The sequence below is a fragment of the Solea senegalensis genome, linkage group LG19 (genome assembly GCF_019176455.1).
Source record: "Solea senegalensis isolate Sse05_10M linkage group LG19, IFAPA_SoseM_1, whole genome shotgun sequence".
NCBI classification, from domain to species: Eukaryota; Metazoa; Chordata; class Actinopteri; order Pleuronectiformes; family Soleidae; genus Solea; species Solea senegalensis.
The window spans coordinates 11,165,130-11,180,059 of NC_058038.1; the positions used below are offsets into that span (position 1 = coordinate 11,165,130).

At 41.0% G+C, this 14,930-nt stretch overlaps 2 protein-coding genes and 1 long non-coding RNA gene across 3 annotated transcripts in view; 2 read left to right on the forward strand and 1 right to left on the reverse strand.

The window, feature by feature from the left end:
- LOC122784919 overlaps positions 1-14,930 on the reverse strand; it is a 58,057-nt gene that overhangs the window by 42,982 nt on the left and 145 nt on the right. Inside the window, exon 2 of the long non-coding RNA XR_006362230.1 lies at positions 13,185-13,280. This is a non-coding gene — a long non-coding RNA (uncharacterized LOC122784919). The remainder of the gene's footprint in view (positions 1-13,184; positions 13,281-14,930) is intronic.
- On the forward strand, positions 1,950-9,656 carry notum1a (notum, palmitoleoyl-protein carboxylesterase a). Its single transcript, XM_044050345.1, has 11 exons — positions 1,950-3,583; positions 5,555-5,607; positions 5,709-5,804; positions 6,128-6,188; positions 6,272-6,330; positions 6,421-6,523; positions 6,638-6,829; positions 6,977-7,074; positions 7,272-7,419; positions 7,506-7,553; positions 7,678-9,656. The coding sequence occupies exons 1-11, from the start codon at positions 3,255-3,257 to the stop codon at positions 7,979-7,981; spliced, it is 1,491 nt and encodes a 496-aa protein (XP_043906280.1). The 5' UTR covers positions 1,950-3,254; the 3' UTR covers positions 7,982-9,656.
- LOC122784916 (myeloid-associated differentiation marker-like protein 2) lies at positions 11,629-14,167 on the forward strand. The gene has a single exon (XM_044050348.1). It carries the CDS (start codon positions 12,044-12,046, stop codon positions 12,953-12,955), a length of 912 nt encoding a protein of 303 aa, XP_043906283.1. The 5' UTR covers positions 11,629-12,043; the 3' UTR covers positions 12,956-14,167.

Below are 14,930 nucleotides of genomic sequence, written 5' to 3' on the forward strand. Positions count from 1 at the left end.
TCAAAAACATTTCCATGAGGGAGGTAGTCTCAAATGGTTAATTGACAATATCAAATGTTTTTTGCATAGGCAACATTTATAGATCAGTTTTCTTTTTCAGAATACAGTGACTCCTCTCTGTCTCCTTTCAAAAACAGAGAAATATTGGCCACAGGAGAAATTAAAAGTCGTTACTACAATATACACAAAATGTGTCAAGGTTTCAACACGTTTTCGACTAATTTGTAACACCTGAGTTGCTCTCATACATTTCCAGTTCCCCTTTCACCCAGGCTTTTACCAGATTTCCACACTTAAACACTTTGTAAGTTAATACCACTAAATGTCAGGCTTTGGTGTTGCAACCTTCATGGGATTTAGTGCTATAGTTGAGTCCTGCAATCCCTAATCTAACCTGATATCAAATGTTTTAATGCTGGTGCAGTTTACTGTGTAGAAGAGGGTGACAATTTAAATGAATATAAGGAAAAATGTCTATATCATATAAGTTTTATAGATAGGTATCTCTCCTTTGTTCTTCCAGTGAGGACCTCCACCTGTTTCTGATGATGTGAGCCAGAGCCTGTCCCTTTCAAGAGGCTGATCCCTCCTGATCTCTTTGATGTAACCTGACCTTACAGTTCCAACTAGCAGGATTTGATGATCACGGATGGATCCTTCGACAACAGCATGTGCAAATCAAAACTAACAGGCATGGAGAGACGGACAATGGGGATGTGTGAGCAGAACTGGCAGGCGGCGCAGACAGTGAGTGCTCACAGAGCTATGATGTGTCTAAACGCCAGGCAGGCAACAGTCACATGATCGATGCTGCCAGCCCAGACTTAAGCAGTAAAACCTGTGGATCTGTGAGGGCACATGCAACTGATCGCAGATGAAAGACAGGCTTTGACTTTCACAGGAGGCCTGGGGTTGGGGTGGGGGCTATGGGGGCACTTCTGAGGGACTGCCATCAGAACAGCTGGGTCATTTTCAAATGACCTAAATCTAGGATTAATCCATTAGGATGTGCATAGTTCAGTGTGTGACTATGATATGCACAGATGATGGGAGGCAAAGAAAAACAGGGAGAATTACCAGTGAAAGCCAGAAAGGCTTAGCACTCGGAGTTCAAACGAGGTGCACAGGAGAGAATAAAGCACTCTGTGACAACAGTAGCAGAGCTTAGCAATGTCTCTATCTCCGTCTCCAGCTTACTACGGTGAGGTCACTTCAACACAGTATCCTTCACGTCCTCTCTGAATTAACATGTTGAGGTGCCTCCGAGTGCTCACACTTCTCAGTCACTCAGGTCAGAGGATGTTTTGACCAACCACTGGGGCATCTCTGCGTCAGAGGCCAGTGTCCATCTGTGAGCGATTTAAGGGTTACATTTTTGTGGATGACGTGTGATAAAAACAGAAAGGTATAGGTCAAAGTGACTAGACTCAATCTGTGACAGAGCCTCTCCTTCTGGGCCCTACCACATGTTTTAATCTATACAAGCATCTGTTTGAAGTTCTCAATGAATACCATCAGTCCTGCTGGTGACTTCATATCCATCGTACCTGGCTCGGAACACTTCAACATCCTTTGCACATGCCGATTGACCACAGGGGCTACAGTAAGTGAGAGTTGTTTGTTTTTCTGAGGACACAGAGCAGTTTCACATTTATGCCATAATTGATTTTATATGAATGATTTAAAATGATCACACTTTTTCCTACAATAATGTGTCTTCTTCTTAGCTATCACTCCAGCATTTTAATTCACAGTCATATACGTAGATTTCAACCAGGCCATTTAACCATACACAGTACGCATTAGTCCCTGATTGAGACAGCAGTTTGTTTTGTGGGGATAAAATCAAATGAAAGAACCCTATTTTGTCTATTACATTTTCATGACAGTCAGATATTCGACTAAAATTGATCTACAAGCAATCTATTGAGCTCGCTTTAACACCAGGCTTGGCAGTTCTCTCTGGACCACAAAGCTGATATAGCATAAATCAATAAGCTTTGCTTCACATATGTGCTATTATAGACATGAAATGAAATCTCCCTAACCTCCTCAAACGGGGGATTTTGCCACAAAAAATACCCTGGAACTGAAATGTGTATTTTAAACCTGTGTTTTTGACTGTAAACATGTTTTGCAATACCTATCTCTTTAGAACGAGTCAGTTTTTTGTCACACAGCCATAAAGAGCTCAGTGTGAGACAAATCTTCATCAAAACAGCACCATCAAGTGCTAACCTTGATCACTTCTGCTGCCTGGGCCACACTGCAACTTAAATGTGTACTTAAAATGAGGGGTTGGTTGTTCGAAGGAAAGCCTACCTCAAGCATAACGAGGCATTCCTGTGTTAAAAAGCTGGCTTCCCATCAGGATGCTCTGCTTGACTTAAAATATACAGTAGACCAGGAAAGTTTGGGAGAGACTGAAGTGGGAGGGAGGAGGCGGAACAAGGGGGGAGAAAGACTGATGGTTGCTTTGATCTTTGGAAGCCTGTCTGGATTTTAAAAAAAAGAAGAAAAAAGGACAAGTGTCCAAGTCCCTTTTTCTTTAGAAAATACGATTAACTCAGCTATTAAACTCTGGAGGTGTACTTTTAAAAATAAACAATAATAACAATAATACACATTTCCCCTATAGGCTATTTTTTCCCCTGGCATTGTTCTTGGGGTGTTGATTACGTTTTGTTTTTTGTTCCCACTTGATTTTGTGGCAAGTGTGTAACAAGATGCGTATTCTCACTTCATAAATTTGTGGCGGAATGGGAAATAGGCATTTCAAGGCCAATAAAAGCCACCACATCAAATGAAACATCGCGGATCAAAAGAACCAACTCATGGGCATGTTTTCCCCCTCTAAATTAAAAGGGGGGTAGTCTGCCACGCTTGATCATGCCCCGAGTCCTGCCCCACTCCTGCGATTGGCTGGACGGACACACAAGGGGGGAAAGTTTGAATAAAATACATGAGCATGGCACGAGTGTTGTCGTTCAGGCTTGCGCGCTTGGTCCAGCAGTACTTGACTTCTATCAGACAGATACATATCCAGCGAATTCTACAGATGACTGTGATAAATCCTGGATGACTTATAATTTGAGGTGACATTAAACGCGTGCGTTTTTGGGAACGGATGCCAAGTGTTAATGCGTCTTTTAAGCCGTGCGTAATAGTCGTTTCTTTCCTGGCCCCATTTTTTTTCTTTAAATAAACCTTGTTTCCCTTGCATTTGGAGGACGTGCGCTTAACACAGGGATAAGATGACAGCGATCAGAATGATTTCATCAGTGCTGCTGGTGGTGCTGATGCAGTCCGGAGCTCTTTGCGCACGGAGGTTCCGGGGTGGCCGCAACCCGCAACCACGACGCGCAGCATCTCCTCCCACATACCGGGCCGACCGGGGTGACACCACGGAGAGCTTCCCTCTGGATTTCACCGCCGTGGAGGAGAACATGGATAACTTCATGACGCAAGTGAAGAACCTGGCGCAGTCCCTGTACCCGTGCTCGGCGCAGAAGCTTGACTACGACATGAAGCTGAACTTTTTGGAGAATACATCAGTCACCTGCAACGACGGGAGTGCTGCAGGGTACGTACAAACAAAACTGAGAGACACGTTACAGTGTAATAGATCGTGATTTCCATGTGACTGGATCAGCGGCAGGTCTAAGCAGCGGAAGCTGTGAAGCAGTGAGTGCAACCTGAAGCCACAGGGGTTCTTTAGTTTGCTGAGTCCGTCAGCAGGGCGCACGTCGTCCCGCTGGACATCCTGCTACCCGAAGTAAACTCACATGTATCTGACCTAAGGACAGCACAGCTGGTCTCTATCAACCAGTTCTCACATTTTTACACTCAATTTTATATATATCACCCATTAAACCCATTACTGTATAAATAAATTAAAAAGGAAAAAAAAGATATTGTGCCAGGACAGAACCACTTCCAGTGTGGATAAGAGGGACAGCTGCTTTGCGTCAGGGAAGCGTAACATTTTGAAATGTACGGTTAGCCACATAACGATTGTTTCATTTAATTTGCTTCAAACTAACATGCAGGATTTTTTCTAAAAAAATGACATCTTAATTTCACATATTAGATTTCAGTGCACAGAACCCAGCCCATCGCTATCTCTGTGTCTCTATCGCTCTATCTGATAATCTGATAAACCAATTCCGTTGTCATTAAAAGCATATTAAAATGCACATTAACACCATAAATATTGCTGAGTCCTACAGGAACACTGTTATGTTCCATTAGCAGAGGGTGAAACTGTGGCATAAGTTCCTGATGTAAAAAAAAAAAACTGTCAATATATTATCCCACATCTTAACAGTTAAGTTGTGTGCCACAGTTGAGGGGCAGTATTTAAATTGCATTGCCACAGGAGGCTCTGATGTGTGTACTGAGGCTGCCGAAACACTAATCCATCAGTTACAGTTGTCACAGTTAAAGACAAGGATGCAATGTAGAAAAAAAAGAGGAAGAAAAAGACATTCACTTAATGTGAAGGTTGAACTGTGTGATCTATCTCCCGGAGTTACACTATCGGGGAGTGGGTTCATGCTTGTTTAACTTGCCAAACCTGCCTTCACTTTATAAGCGCAGTGCACACACACACCAGTCCTCAGCCTACATCACTGACATTGGCTCACAATAATAGTACAAAACATGAACAGTAGCCAATATGTGATTCAGTGTCTGAGAAAGCAACTCAAAGCTTCCGCCAAGTCTGTGTTTTTTCTTGAGTTCAGTCACTCTTGGTATGCATTGAAAAACATTACATAAGGACACTGGCATCGAATCTATTGAAAAGCAGGTGATGCATATATAACATACAGCACATCTAAAATTAACTTTATAGTCTAAATTTAATGTATACTTATCTTGCCTCTGGTGCATTTAAAGACTTAATTGTTGGCTCTGTCGATACACAACAGACGGACATCTACACAAGCCAAATTAAGTTACGCTGTTTAATTTATCGTCTCATCACTACTATGGCCGGCAGCCATGATCTTATCTAGAACGAGTGTGATGACAATCCTGAGGAATGATGAGTTCAAAGTAAAGAGATTACGATGGTGCATTACCAATTGTTGCAACATTAAACATGATGAATACCATCAACCAGCATCTGCAGTACAAACAGAATAGGAAACAGGGGGATTTTTATCTCCTGCCCAATCACAAGATCAGTTTCCTAAGTGATGAACATACAAACAACTTCATTGTTGTCTCCGCTCTGCGTTCATCTCGGTGGCATTACATTTTCTGCTGTTTTTGTGTCACCTTTCTGAGATAGCGATCCAACAACAGGATATATCCTTGTTTAGATGAAAACAATGATGTCATGGGTGTTTTGGATTCACGCTTGGATTCCATCACAGATGGTGGAAACAGAGAGAGCATTACGTTCCATTGCAGTATTACGTTGCATTACATCTTTACCCCAGCACAGCACATCATAGGATTGTATGCATGGCAGCATAAAATAAACATTGAGGAATCTATTTGACGACTGCTACAATGTATTGATTTTATATTGTTTGCTGTCTTGTAGGTACTACCTGAAAGAATCCAGAGGCAGCAGACGCTGGTTGATATTCTTAGAAGGTCAGTATTAAGGGCAAATTGTCCTGATTTTATTTAATCCCAGATTTTAGTATGATGCTTTAAAAAAAATATATGCGTTTTATTTATGTGGCTGTGTCCAGGTGGCTGGTACTGCTTCAACAAGGAGAACTGTGACAGTCGATATGAGACCATGAGGAGGTTGATGAGTTCATCCAAGTGGCCCCAAACAAAAACAGGTCCGCCTCACACACTTTGAATGGTTCACTTTTCAAGAGCACTGAGCACAATTATCACCTGCAGTAAATCCTGACACCCACCATCCAAATACAAACAAGCAATGTCTCAAATTAAAAGGATCAGACAAATTTGCAGTGTTATTGACACTGACACCCAGTGTAGGGTTACCTGGCGCCCACAGCTAAAGTATCAGAGATGCCTCCCTCTTTCATTGAGGTGTAATAACTGTAATCCATGTGGTAATGATGATGAAGAGGAAGAGGATGTGCCTGGGAGTGCCAGCCCAGGATGGCTAATGATACATGTTGATCTGTCTCTGCAGGCACGGGAATCCTGTCTCCACTGCCAGAGGAAAACCCTCACTGGTGGAACGCCAACATGGTGTAAGCTCACTCGTGTTTGTGTTGTTAACGACCCCCAACGTGTCACCATAAACAGAGATTTTAACTTCATGTTGTCTGTGCAGGTTCATCCCATACTGCTCCAGTGACGTGTGGAGTGGCGCTAAAGCCAAAACGGAGCAAAGTAAGAAATGACTGACAGACAAAAACCATGACATACTTTTTCTGTCTGTAGTGATACCTTACAGTGCTGCTTTCTTTGTCTTATTTGAAGGTGGCTATGCCTTTATGGGTTCACTGATCATTCAGGAGGTCGTAAAGGACCTGCTGAACAAAGGTCTGGACAATGCTAAGGTCCTACTCTTAGCAGGAAGCAGGTGTGTTCATGTGAAGACTTTCTTTGTAATCTGATCTTTAAAATCAACATTTTTATTCCTGTATAGGTAGGCATATGTATAATCAGTGTGATAATGACACACTTCTGTGTGCAGTGCCGGCGGCACCGGGGTCCTGCTCAATGTAGACCGCGTGGCAGAGCTCTTGGAGGGACTAGGGCACACTGGGATACAAGTGCGAGGTCTGTCCGACTCTGGCTGGTTCTTGGACAACAAGCAGTACCACTGCACAGACTGTGTGGACACAGTCAGCTGTGCCCCCACTGAAACCATCAAGAGAGGCATCAAGTACGGGAAACAATTAGAATCAACTTAAAATGTATTTTTGGACAATATTATTAGTAATAGTATTATTTTAGCTGCAGGTGATGAGATCATCAGGTGTGTAGCGTACACTAATATCCAACTTGTACTTAATTTGACCTGCTTTGTCAGGTACTGGGGTGGAGTGGTGCCAGAAAGGTGCAGGCAGACTCATCAAGGAGAAGAGTGGAACTGCTTCTTCGGATACAGAGTATTCCCATCAATAAAGAGTAAGTCAAACATGTCTATATAATTTTTCTTTTGGCTTCTCCCTCTCTTGGGGTTGCCACAGCGGATGATCCGCATATAATGCCAGATAATACACACATAGCTATGCAGACATATTGTGCATATGTATGTATTAATTCATATACAATGGGCTTCAAATGTAGTCCTATAATCTCTATAACCTGTTCACCATGTGCAGGCCCGGTGTTTGTGGTCCAGTGGCTCTTTGATGAGGCCCAGCTGACAGTGGACAACATCCAGCTGACAGGCCAACCTGTGCAGGAGGGCCAGTGGCGCTACATACAAAATCTGGGCATAGAGCTGAGAAACACACTCAAAGATGTCCCGTAAGTTTTTGTCCCAGCACTCTCTCATTCTTTATGAGAATAACTGCATGGATTCATAGTGATTTTTGTTATTGTTATGTTTCCAGGGCTATGTTTGCTCCAGCATGCCTGTCTCATGAGGTTATCACCAGAAAGTGAGTATAATATAATTTTCCCTATACATCTCTTACTGGTGCTTAATTGACAGGAGGATTCAAAACGTTGCACTAAGGCTGTTCTACATGTGAGATGACACTGCCCCCATGTGTTGTGTTCTAGTTACTGGACTGATGTGCAGGTTAAGGGCACCTCCTTACCCCGAGCACTGCACTGCTGGGACCGGAGTCTCCATGACAACAGGAACAACAAAGCCCCGCCCAAGGGCTGCCCCGTACATTTAATTGACAGCTGCCCATGGCCGCACTGCAACCCCACCTGCCCGACCATCCGAGACCAGTTCACGGGACAAGAGATGAACGTGATTCAGTTCCTCATGCACATGGGCTTTGACGTGCAGAAGATGGCTCAGCAGCAGGGCATGGACCCCAGCAAGCTACTGGGCATGCTCAGCAGTGGCAGCTAAAGAGACACGCACAAACAAAAGTATCTCCAAGCTAAGCCCCCGTGCAGGGTCGTCTGGTCTCTCTGGCCAGTCCCATGCCAATACCTCCAAATACTCATCCAACCCTCACAACCCATTCTACCTTTGATATATTCCTCTGACCTCCTGCTTACTTTAGCCCAAACCTCAGTCAACCAAAGGGGCTTACTTACATCATGTCCGACAATCCTTTTCCTAGTTGTACTGACAACAAGTACAGGGGCAACACGCCTCCATGTTAAGGCACGACTCTCTGCTACGCACCATTTAAATTATCTTTTGCTTTGTAAAAGAAAAAAATATCATGAATGTAATCCAGTTTTAAGGATGCTCATTGATGTTATGTTTTTTTAATATATATTATTTTCATCCTTCCATATAGTCACTATAGAGTATATAAGGGTATAATTTTTGTCCAGTTTTATAGATGATTCTTAAAACCAAATATCTCAGACATCAGGTTCAACAGGTTAGTTGAGAAAAGCACTGGATCAGGAAGAAAATTTCATAATTTACCTCGAAAAAAACAAAGACAAAAATGAGAGACAGAAACAAATAATCCCAAGAGCCTGGCCAATATGAATTATTGATGGCTGATGCTGACTTAAAAAAATTAATGATATCAATGTATCGGTCAATGCGTATATTAAAATTGTTATTACATTACAAATTAAGCTAATAAATATATATAACCTAAATGACAAAAATAATGTGTCTACAAAGGGCTAATATTGGCATCAGCCAGTTAATTCATTGATCGGGCTCTAATAACCAATTGAATCAACTTAACACACTCTAGTTAGGCTGCATGAATTGCTGTAATTTTCTAATGGAAGTAACCAAATAGAAATACAGTTAAAGTCCTCATATTATCATAGCGATTATCATCAGACAGCAAAAGGTCACTGCAGACGTAACTGTTATTTTTGACAGTGTTGGCTTCAAAGTGGCACACACTCGACAGCCACGAAGATGCCATGATGGTCTGGCTCAGTTGTGTTCTGAAACTGATTAAGGTGCTAAAGTGGACCGACCGGTGAACACTTTTAAGGTCTATCAGTAGCTATACATACAACACAGTGCCATCACATCAACTCTATACCTCTGTCTCAGAGGCCGCGTCATCACAAGAAGACTGTTCAGACTCTTACAAAGGCGACACATTCACGTTAGGCCACCTCAGCCGATCCTCAGATCAATGCAACAAACATTTAAAGGGAGACAAATATTGTGTATTGTATATTTTTTGAGTATTTGTATAGGTTCTTTCGAGTGTTCACTCTTGCAACTCCCTTATTATATTTCATCATAGAGATCACTTTTTAATATAATGACAATGTTGTATGTAATAATGTCTTTATGAATGATGTTTGTTTTTTTAAAAGGACCTCTATTTCACATCAGATCAGAGATGGAAAGGTATTACAAATTTTATTCTGTAACATATTTTTTAACAGAAAAAAAAAAACTCAAGCTACATTGGTAATTTACATATTTATTTTGTTATGTAAATCATATTTATAAGTGCTATTTTCACAGAGAAGTGATTCTTTGTAAATTGTAAATACATTGCTGTTTTTTTCTCTCTTTGTGTTGATTGCATGTCTTTGTATCGAAACCTGAAAGAAAAATCACATTACATATACTACAAGGTAAATACTGCTGTTTGGTCTTGTTATTATTGATCTTACGATTCATAATACTGTTATTATCACATCAGTTTATATGCTGATACACTGATGCTGATATGATGAAATGAAAAGGATTTGCATTTATGCAATTCTCATTTCACAATCCCTTTAATCGGGAGGTTAGGACAATGGCTCCCTGTGGTCTCTAAACACAGTCTATCAATATTTTTGACATGACAATAGTTATAAAGAGTAACATCAATAGTAACACCTAATATTGCGGGAAAGACAGATGTATTGCCTTTTTTGTTCCATGCATTGTAACCTTTCGCCCTATATCAGCTGGGATTGGCACCCTCATGTGGAGGATAAAGGTGATGAATGAATGAATTCTATGCATTTCTCTTCCTAGTCAAAACCTGGTGCAATATGCTACACATACTTAAACCCAATACAACATCACAACCTATATGGCCTGCAAATAGACGGATAGGCAAAACTTGTATATATAATATAACAGAGTTTGTTACCAGGTTAAGGAATTAACAGCCTAATTCAAGTCATGGTATTATTTAGAATTACGGGTGGGAATAAGCATCAGTCGGTATCGCTTCTGGTCAATACTGGTCAAAATCACTGGCTCGGATATCGGACAGATAAACATGTACAATCTGATACAATCCAAAAATCCTACATAACGCATGCTTCACTAAGCACAGACTGTAAAAATGTAAATAAAAATCAACAAAAGCATTTTAGACGAGTCAGGTTTGGGCTATCTATTTCTTCTTTTTGGGAGAGCAATATTTGTGACACAGTTATGTCTTTGAAATGACTCAGCATAAAGGAGTTCATAAAACAACTGTATCAGAAATATCAGTATCGGTAGATACTCAAGTTTTTGATATCGGTATCGGACACAAAAAAGTAGTGTCGGGACATACCTATTAAGAATAATTACTTATAACTATTTCTTAATTATTTGTACATATTTCTTCACAATACGTTCTTTAAATCCATCCATCTATGCACGTCTATCTAGTGACACAATGTACAAACTGTTTAGCACGGCTTCAAAAAAAAAATATATATTTTAGTTGGTGGTTTTCTGAAAGAATCACCTTGCACTCTGTAAATCAAAGAATCCCAGCATATACTAATATACCAGGTTCCAGTATTTATAGTAAGTGCTAATCCATTTCCACTTCCCTCTCACGTGCATAGTTCAAATCTGTCATCACTTGTGTATAATCATCCCCCTGGACCTGTATGTAATTTCTGTCTCTAATGGGAGACTTAGCCTCCTGCCCTATCATTACACTGTGTATAAATGCCAGTTTCTTACTGAGGGAGCTCTGACTCAGCCACTCCGGGTGCACCCTTGAAATACGAATCTTATACTGCCTGCCACATGTAGCCTCCCACCCCTCTGTGGAATATAGACCCCCTATTTATAGACCTGGTGCGGCCTGTAACCCTGGGCTGGGCACAAACTTTCATTTTACCAGCCATCCCTTAGCAGTCCGACGAGAGCACACGGACACACACACACAGTGTATGTTTATGTGGGTGAGAAAGGGTAGGAGACCAAATCCGAGAGGTAAAAAGGAGACAGAAACTGTGAGGCAAAGCGCAAGAGACGAGAGCCGACAGTCTGACTGATTTTCACCGACAGTTAAGAAAAGCCTACAGTGAAGAAATTACGAGGACCGAGTCACGGAGTAATGGGATTTGACTGACAACACAACGAGATACTCCACCTGTTTGGCACAGGGGGCTATTGTTGGAAGACTGATCCCTGCATGTATCTTACAAAGGAAAACTCATTGGACAAGCATTTACTTCACACCACTTCACCAACTCGTGACACACTGGACAACTTGATTGAAGAGCGCAAACAATCTTGGAAAACAAAGATTTCTGAGGACATACACCACGGCTGTCAGTAAGATCAGGATCATATCTTTATACATAAAAACACTATAAATAAAAGACAAATACTAGTGCTATATGATTTATATTTATTTATATAAAAATAATTTCTACATGTATAGTCCATAGGCTTGTACAGCCAAGCTGTGGCATTTACTTAACACACAACAACAACCTGCCGATCATATGGATCTTTCATTAAAAAGGTCTAACTGAATGTGCCTTACTATAACAAACTATTGTACCAACTTCAGTATAACAGTGTAAAATTGTAACTTAAACACAGTTCTGTAATTACAAAGCACAGTCCGGGAAGAATTACAGACATTTATAATTACGGTCCATCTATAAAAGGCAACCAAGGAAAGGGTGAGGACTGTGTTGGGAGAGAAGAGTAGGCCGCAAGGACACTGAGACAGAGAACAGGACGCTGAGAGTCTCACTAAGACATACAGCTGATTCTGGGGGGCGAAGACACATCATGGATCCTCATGGAGGACACTACCTCAACAAAGACGCTGTGCTGTCACCTTTGGGTATAGCTCGAATGTGCCAGATGCTGCTTGGCTGCACCATAATGGCCCTTGTGTCCCACAGTGCAGGCTACAGCGACAACTATGGAACCTTCTGCATGTTTGTGTGGTGCTTCTGCTTTGCCGTGACACTGGTCGTGTTCACGTTGGACATCACGCGGCTCCACACTTGCATGCCCATTTCCTGGGATAACTTCACCGTGGCCTTTGCCATGCTGGCAACTCTCATGTACATCACTGCCTCTGTGGTCTACCCTGTTTACTTCCTGCAGACTGAGTGCCCGGATGAAAGCTGCGAGGTCCAAATCTACCGCATTGCTGTCACTGTCTGCTCCAGTGTCTGCTGTTTCCCATACGGAGTTGAGGTGTTTTTAACTCGAGCCAAACCAGGAGCTGTGGTGGGTTACATGGCCACTGTGTCTGGTCTACTCAAGGTGGTCCAGAGTTTTGTGGCCTGCATTATTTTTGGGGCTATTGCCAATGACAGTGAGTACAACAACTACATTGCTTTGGAGTATTGTGTAGTGGTGTACAGCCTGTGCTTCTCTGTGACTGTGGTCGTGGTCATACTGACAGTTTCTGGAAGGACCTCATCCCTCCGTTTTCCCTTTGACCGATTCGTAATCGTCTACACCTTCTTTGCTGTGATCCTCTACCTCAGCACTGCACTGATCTGGCCCATCTTCAGTTTTGACAGGAAATATGGTGCCACTACTCGTCCTGAGGACTGTCCGCGTGGAGCGTGTCACTGGGACAGCAAGCTGGTGGTGGCAGTGTTCACCTGTGTCAACCTAATCCTATATTTTATAGATCTGGTTTACTCTCAGAGGATACGCTTTGTCTCCAGTTCTGCTGTCTAAAAAAGTTACCCCCTGAAGACATTTTAGCCTCTGAGACAATTCCTTGACAGTAAGGCCTCAATGGACTCAATCCACTGAATCCATGATTCAATGGAGTTATGTATGTGTAACAGTTTTAATTGTCACTAGTCATTCTTTTTCTAGTATTTAGCCTCTGTGCCAGGCTGCCAACTGACAGTATTACTCAAAATACCATATATGCTGCATAGCAAGTTTTGCAGTGACGTACCAGGAAGAACATGAAGACTCTGGGAAACATTTCCATCTCAGCATCGAATACATCCCACGTCTCTGACTTCCGCTGGAGATCTCAAACAAGATGGACCTGCAGGAAAGAATGAAAGAAAGAATGTTTGGAATATCAGAACAGTGTTGCGTTAGATAAACACCCTCAGTCATTTATTGTATTGTATTGAATTTAAACTATTTAAATCATAAAAACACATGTCTCAGAGAGTTAATATATTATGTCTACAGTATGCATTTGTGTTGTGGGCTTTTTGAAGGTCTCAATATTGGTTCTAGACACATTTTTATTCCGTCTCAGTCATAGAGGATTTAGGATTTAAAATCAAGACCTCCATTTGATTAACAAGGAGAAGGGATGTGTTTGCCTGTCAGTGGTGGTATTACAACATTTTCTGAACTACATCTTAAAGGAAAACACATAGCAAAAATTAAACAACATGGTAATGTTCCCTCACATCGGTGTGAGAGGTAGAAATGAGAGTCTAACATACAGTACATGACTTCATTAATGCAAATTCACAGTTACAGATCAAATAGTCTACCTTGTTAATCCTAGAATAGGTCTGGCTCTGGGGAGAGGTTTGGTACTTTGCAGAAGGATAATACATACAACTGATAAAACATGTATGTTAATATGGTAATGTGTTTGCAAGATAGCTGTTTGGCGATTATGTGTCCTTTTACAGACTTGTCCATTAGTGTAGTCTTGACTACAACACTAATGTGCACTGATTGTAGATTCTGGTTTAATAGCCATTTTATGCTATATGCATCATATATCATATTTTTCTGTTATCCACTGAATGTTAAAAAGGTGTCTGATACTGAAGAAGGAGCAACATTGTGAGCAGTAAGAATTTCATTATTTGGGATAAATATAATCATGCAGTGTAACTTTGTTTTGTTTTTTGCTTTTGTCAAGTTTCTGCTTGGTTCCATGTTTAATAAAAATACTGAATAGTGTGTTTTGTATGTCTTTTTCTTTACTGAGATAAAATAAATAGTAAACTGGTGTGAATCATTATCACAATATGGGCAAAGCATATCAACGATATACACATATCACAAAAACTGCAGTTAATATGCAGTATAGATACAGTACAGTTGTTCCCTGTGATAGTTATGTTTTATTTATGTATTTATTTATTATAGTTTTGGAGACATTAACACCTTTTTTCAATAAAATCATGTTGTTTGAAAAATGTCTGACTGCATAGTCTATATGTCAGTTGCCACAGCATACCCAGGTATTTGTTGTATTCATTGCAAGTAATACATTATTGCAGTATTCAACAATTAGCTTCTCGGGTATCACGCAGCCCCAAATAATCCAGATTCCATACCAAGCTTTTCCCTTTATCAAATCTTCACAATCATATACACTGTAGGTGAATGCTGCCAAGTTTACTGTCTGGAATTGCCATTACAGATATCTGGGATGTAATTTTGACAAGTTGTAATTTCACTGTGACTACAGTATAAATTGTAATTGTAGATACCTGTGACATCATTCTTCCCAGTCAAACTACAGTTACAGATTATGAATTGAGGATAATTAAAGATATATTAAACTTGAATTGTAACGACGTAGATATCTGAAAACTGTAATCAGAGATATCTACAATTCAGCTGTGGATAACCCCATACACATGAACGGCAAACGTGACGTCATTCTAACTAGTAAACAGCGGATATCTGTGACGTCATTCTGACAAGTAAATACTGA

What these genes read in the sequence shown, in the direction of transcription:
- LOC122784916 (XM_044050348.1), top strand. Translation starts at nt 12,044, where the DNA reads ATGGATCCTCATGGAGGACACTACCTCAACAAAGACGCTGTGCTGTCA.
- notum1a (XM_044050345.1), top strand. Translation starts at nt 3,255, where the DNA reads ATGACAGCGATCAGAATGATTTCATCAGTGCTGCTGGTGGTGCTGATG. An exon ending in TGGTGGAACGCCAACATGGT is followed by an intron (nt 6,189 to 6,271) that starts GTAAGCTCACTC and finishes TTGTCTGTGCAG; the next exon opens with GTTCATCCCATACTGCTCCA. An exon ending in AGTATTCCCATCAATAAAGA is followed by an intron (nt 7,075 to 7,271) that starts GTAAGTCAAACA and finishes CACCATGTGCAG; the next exon opens with GCCCGGTGTTTGTGGTCCAG.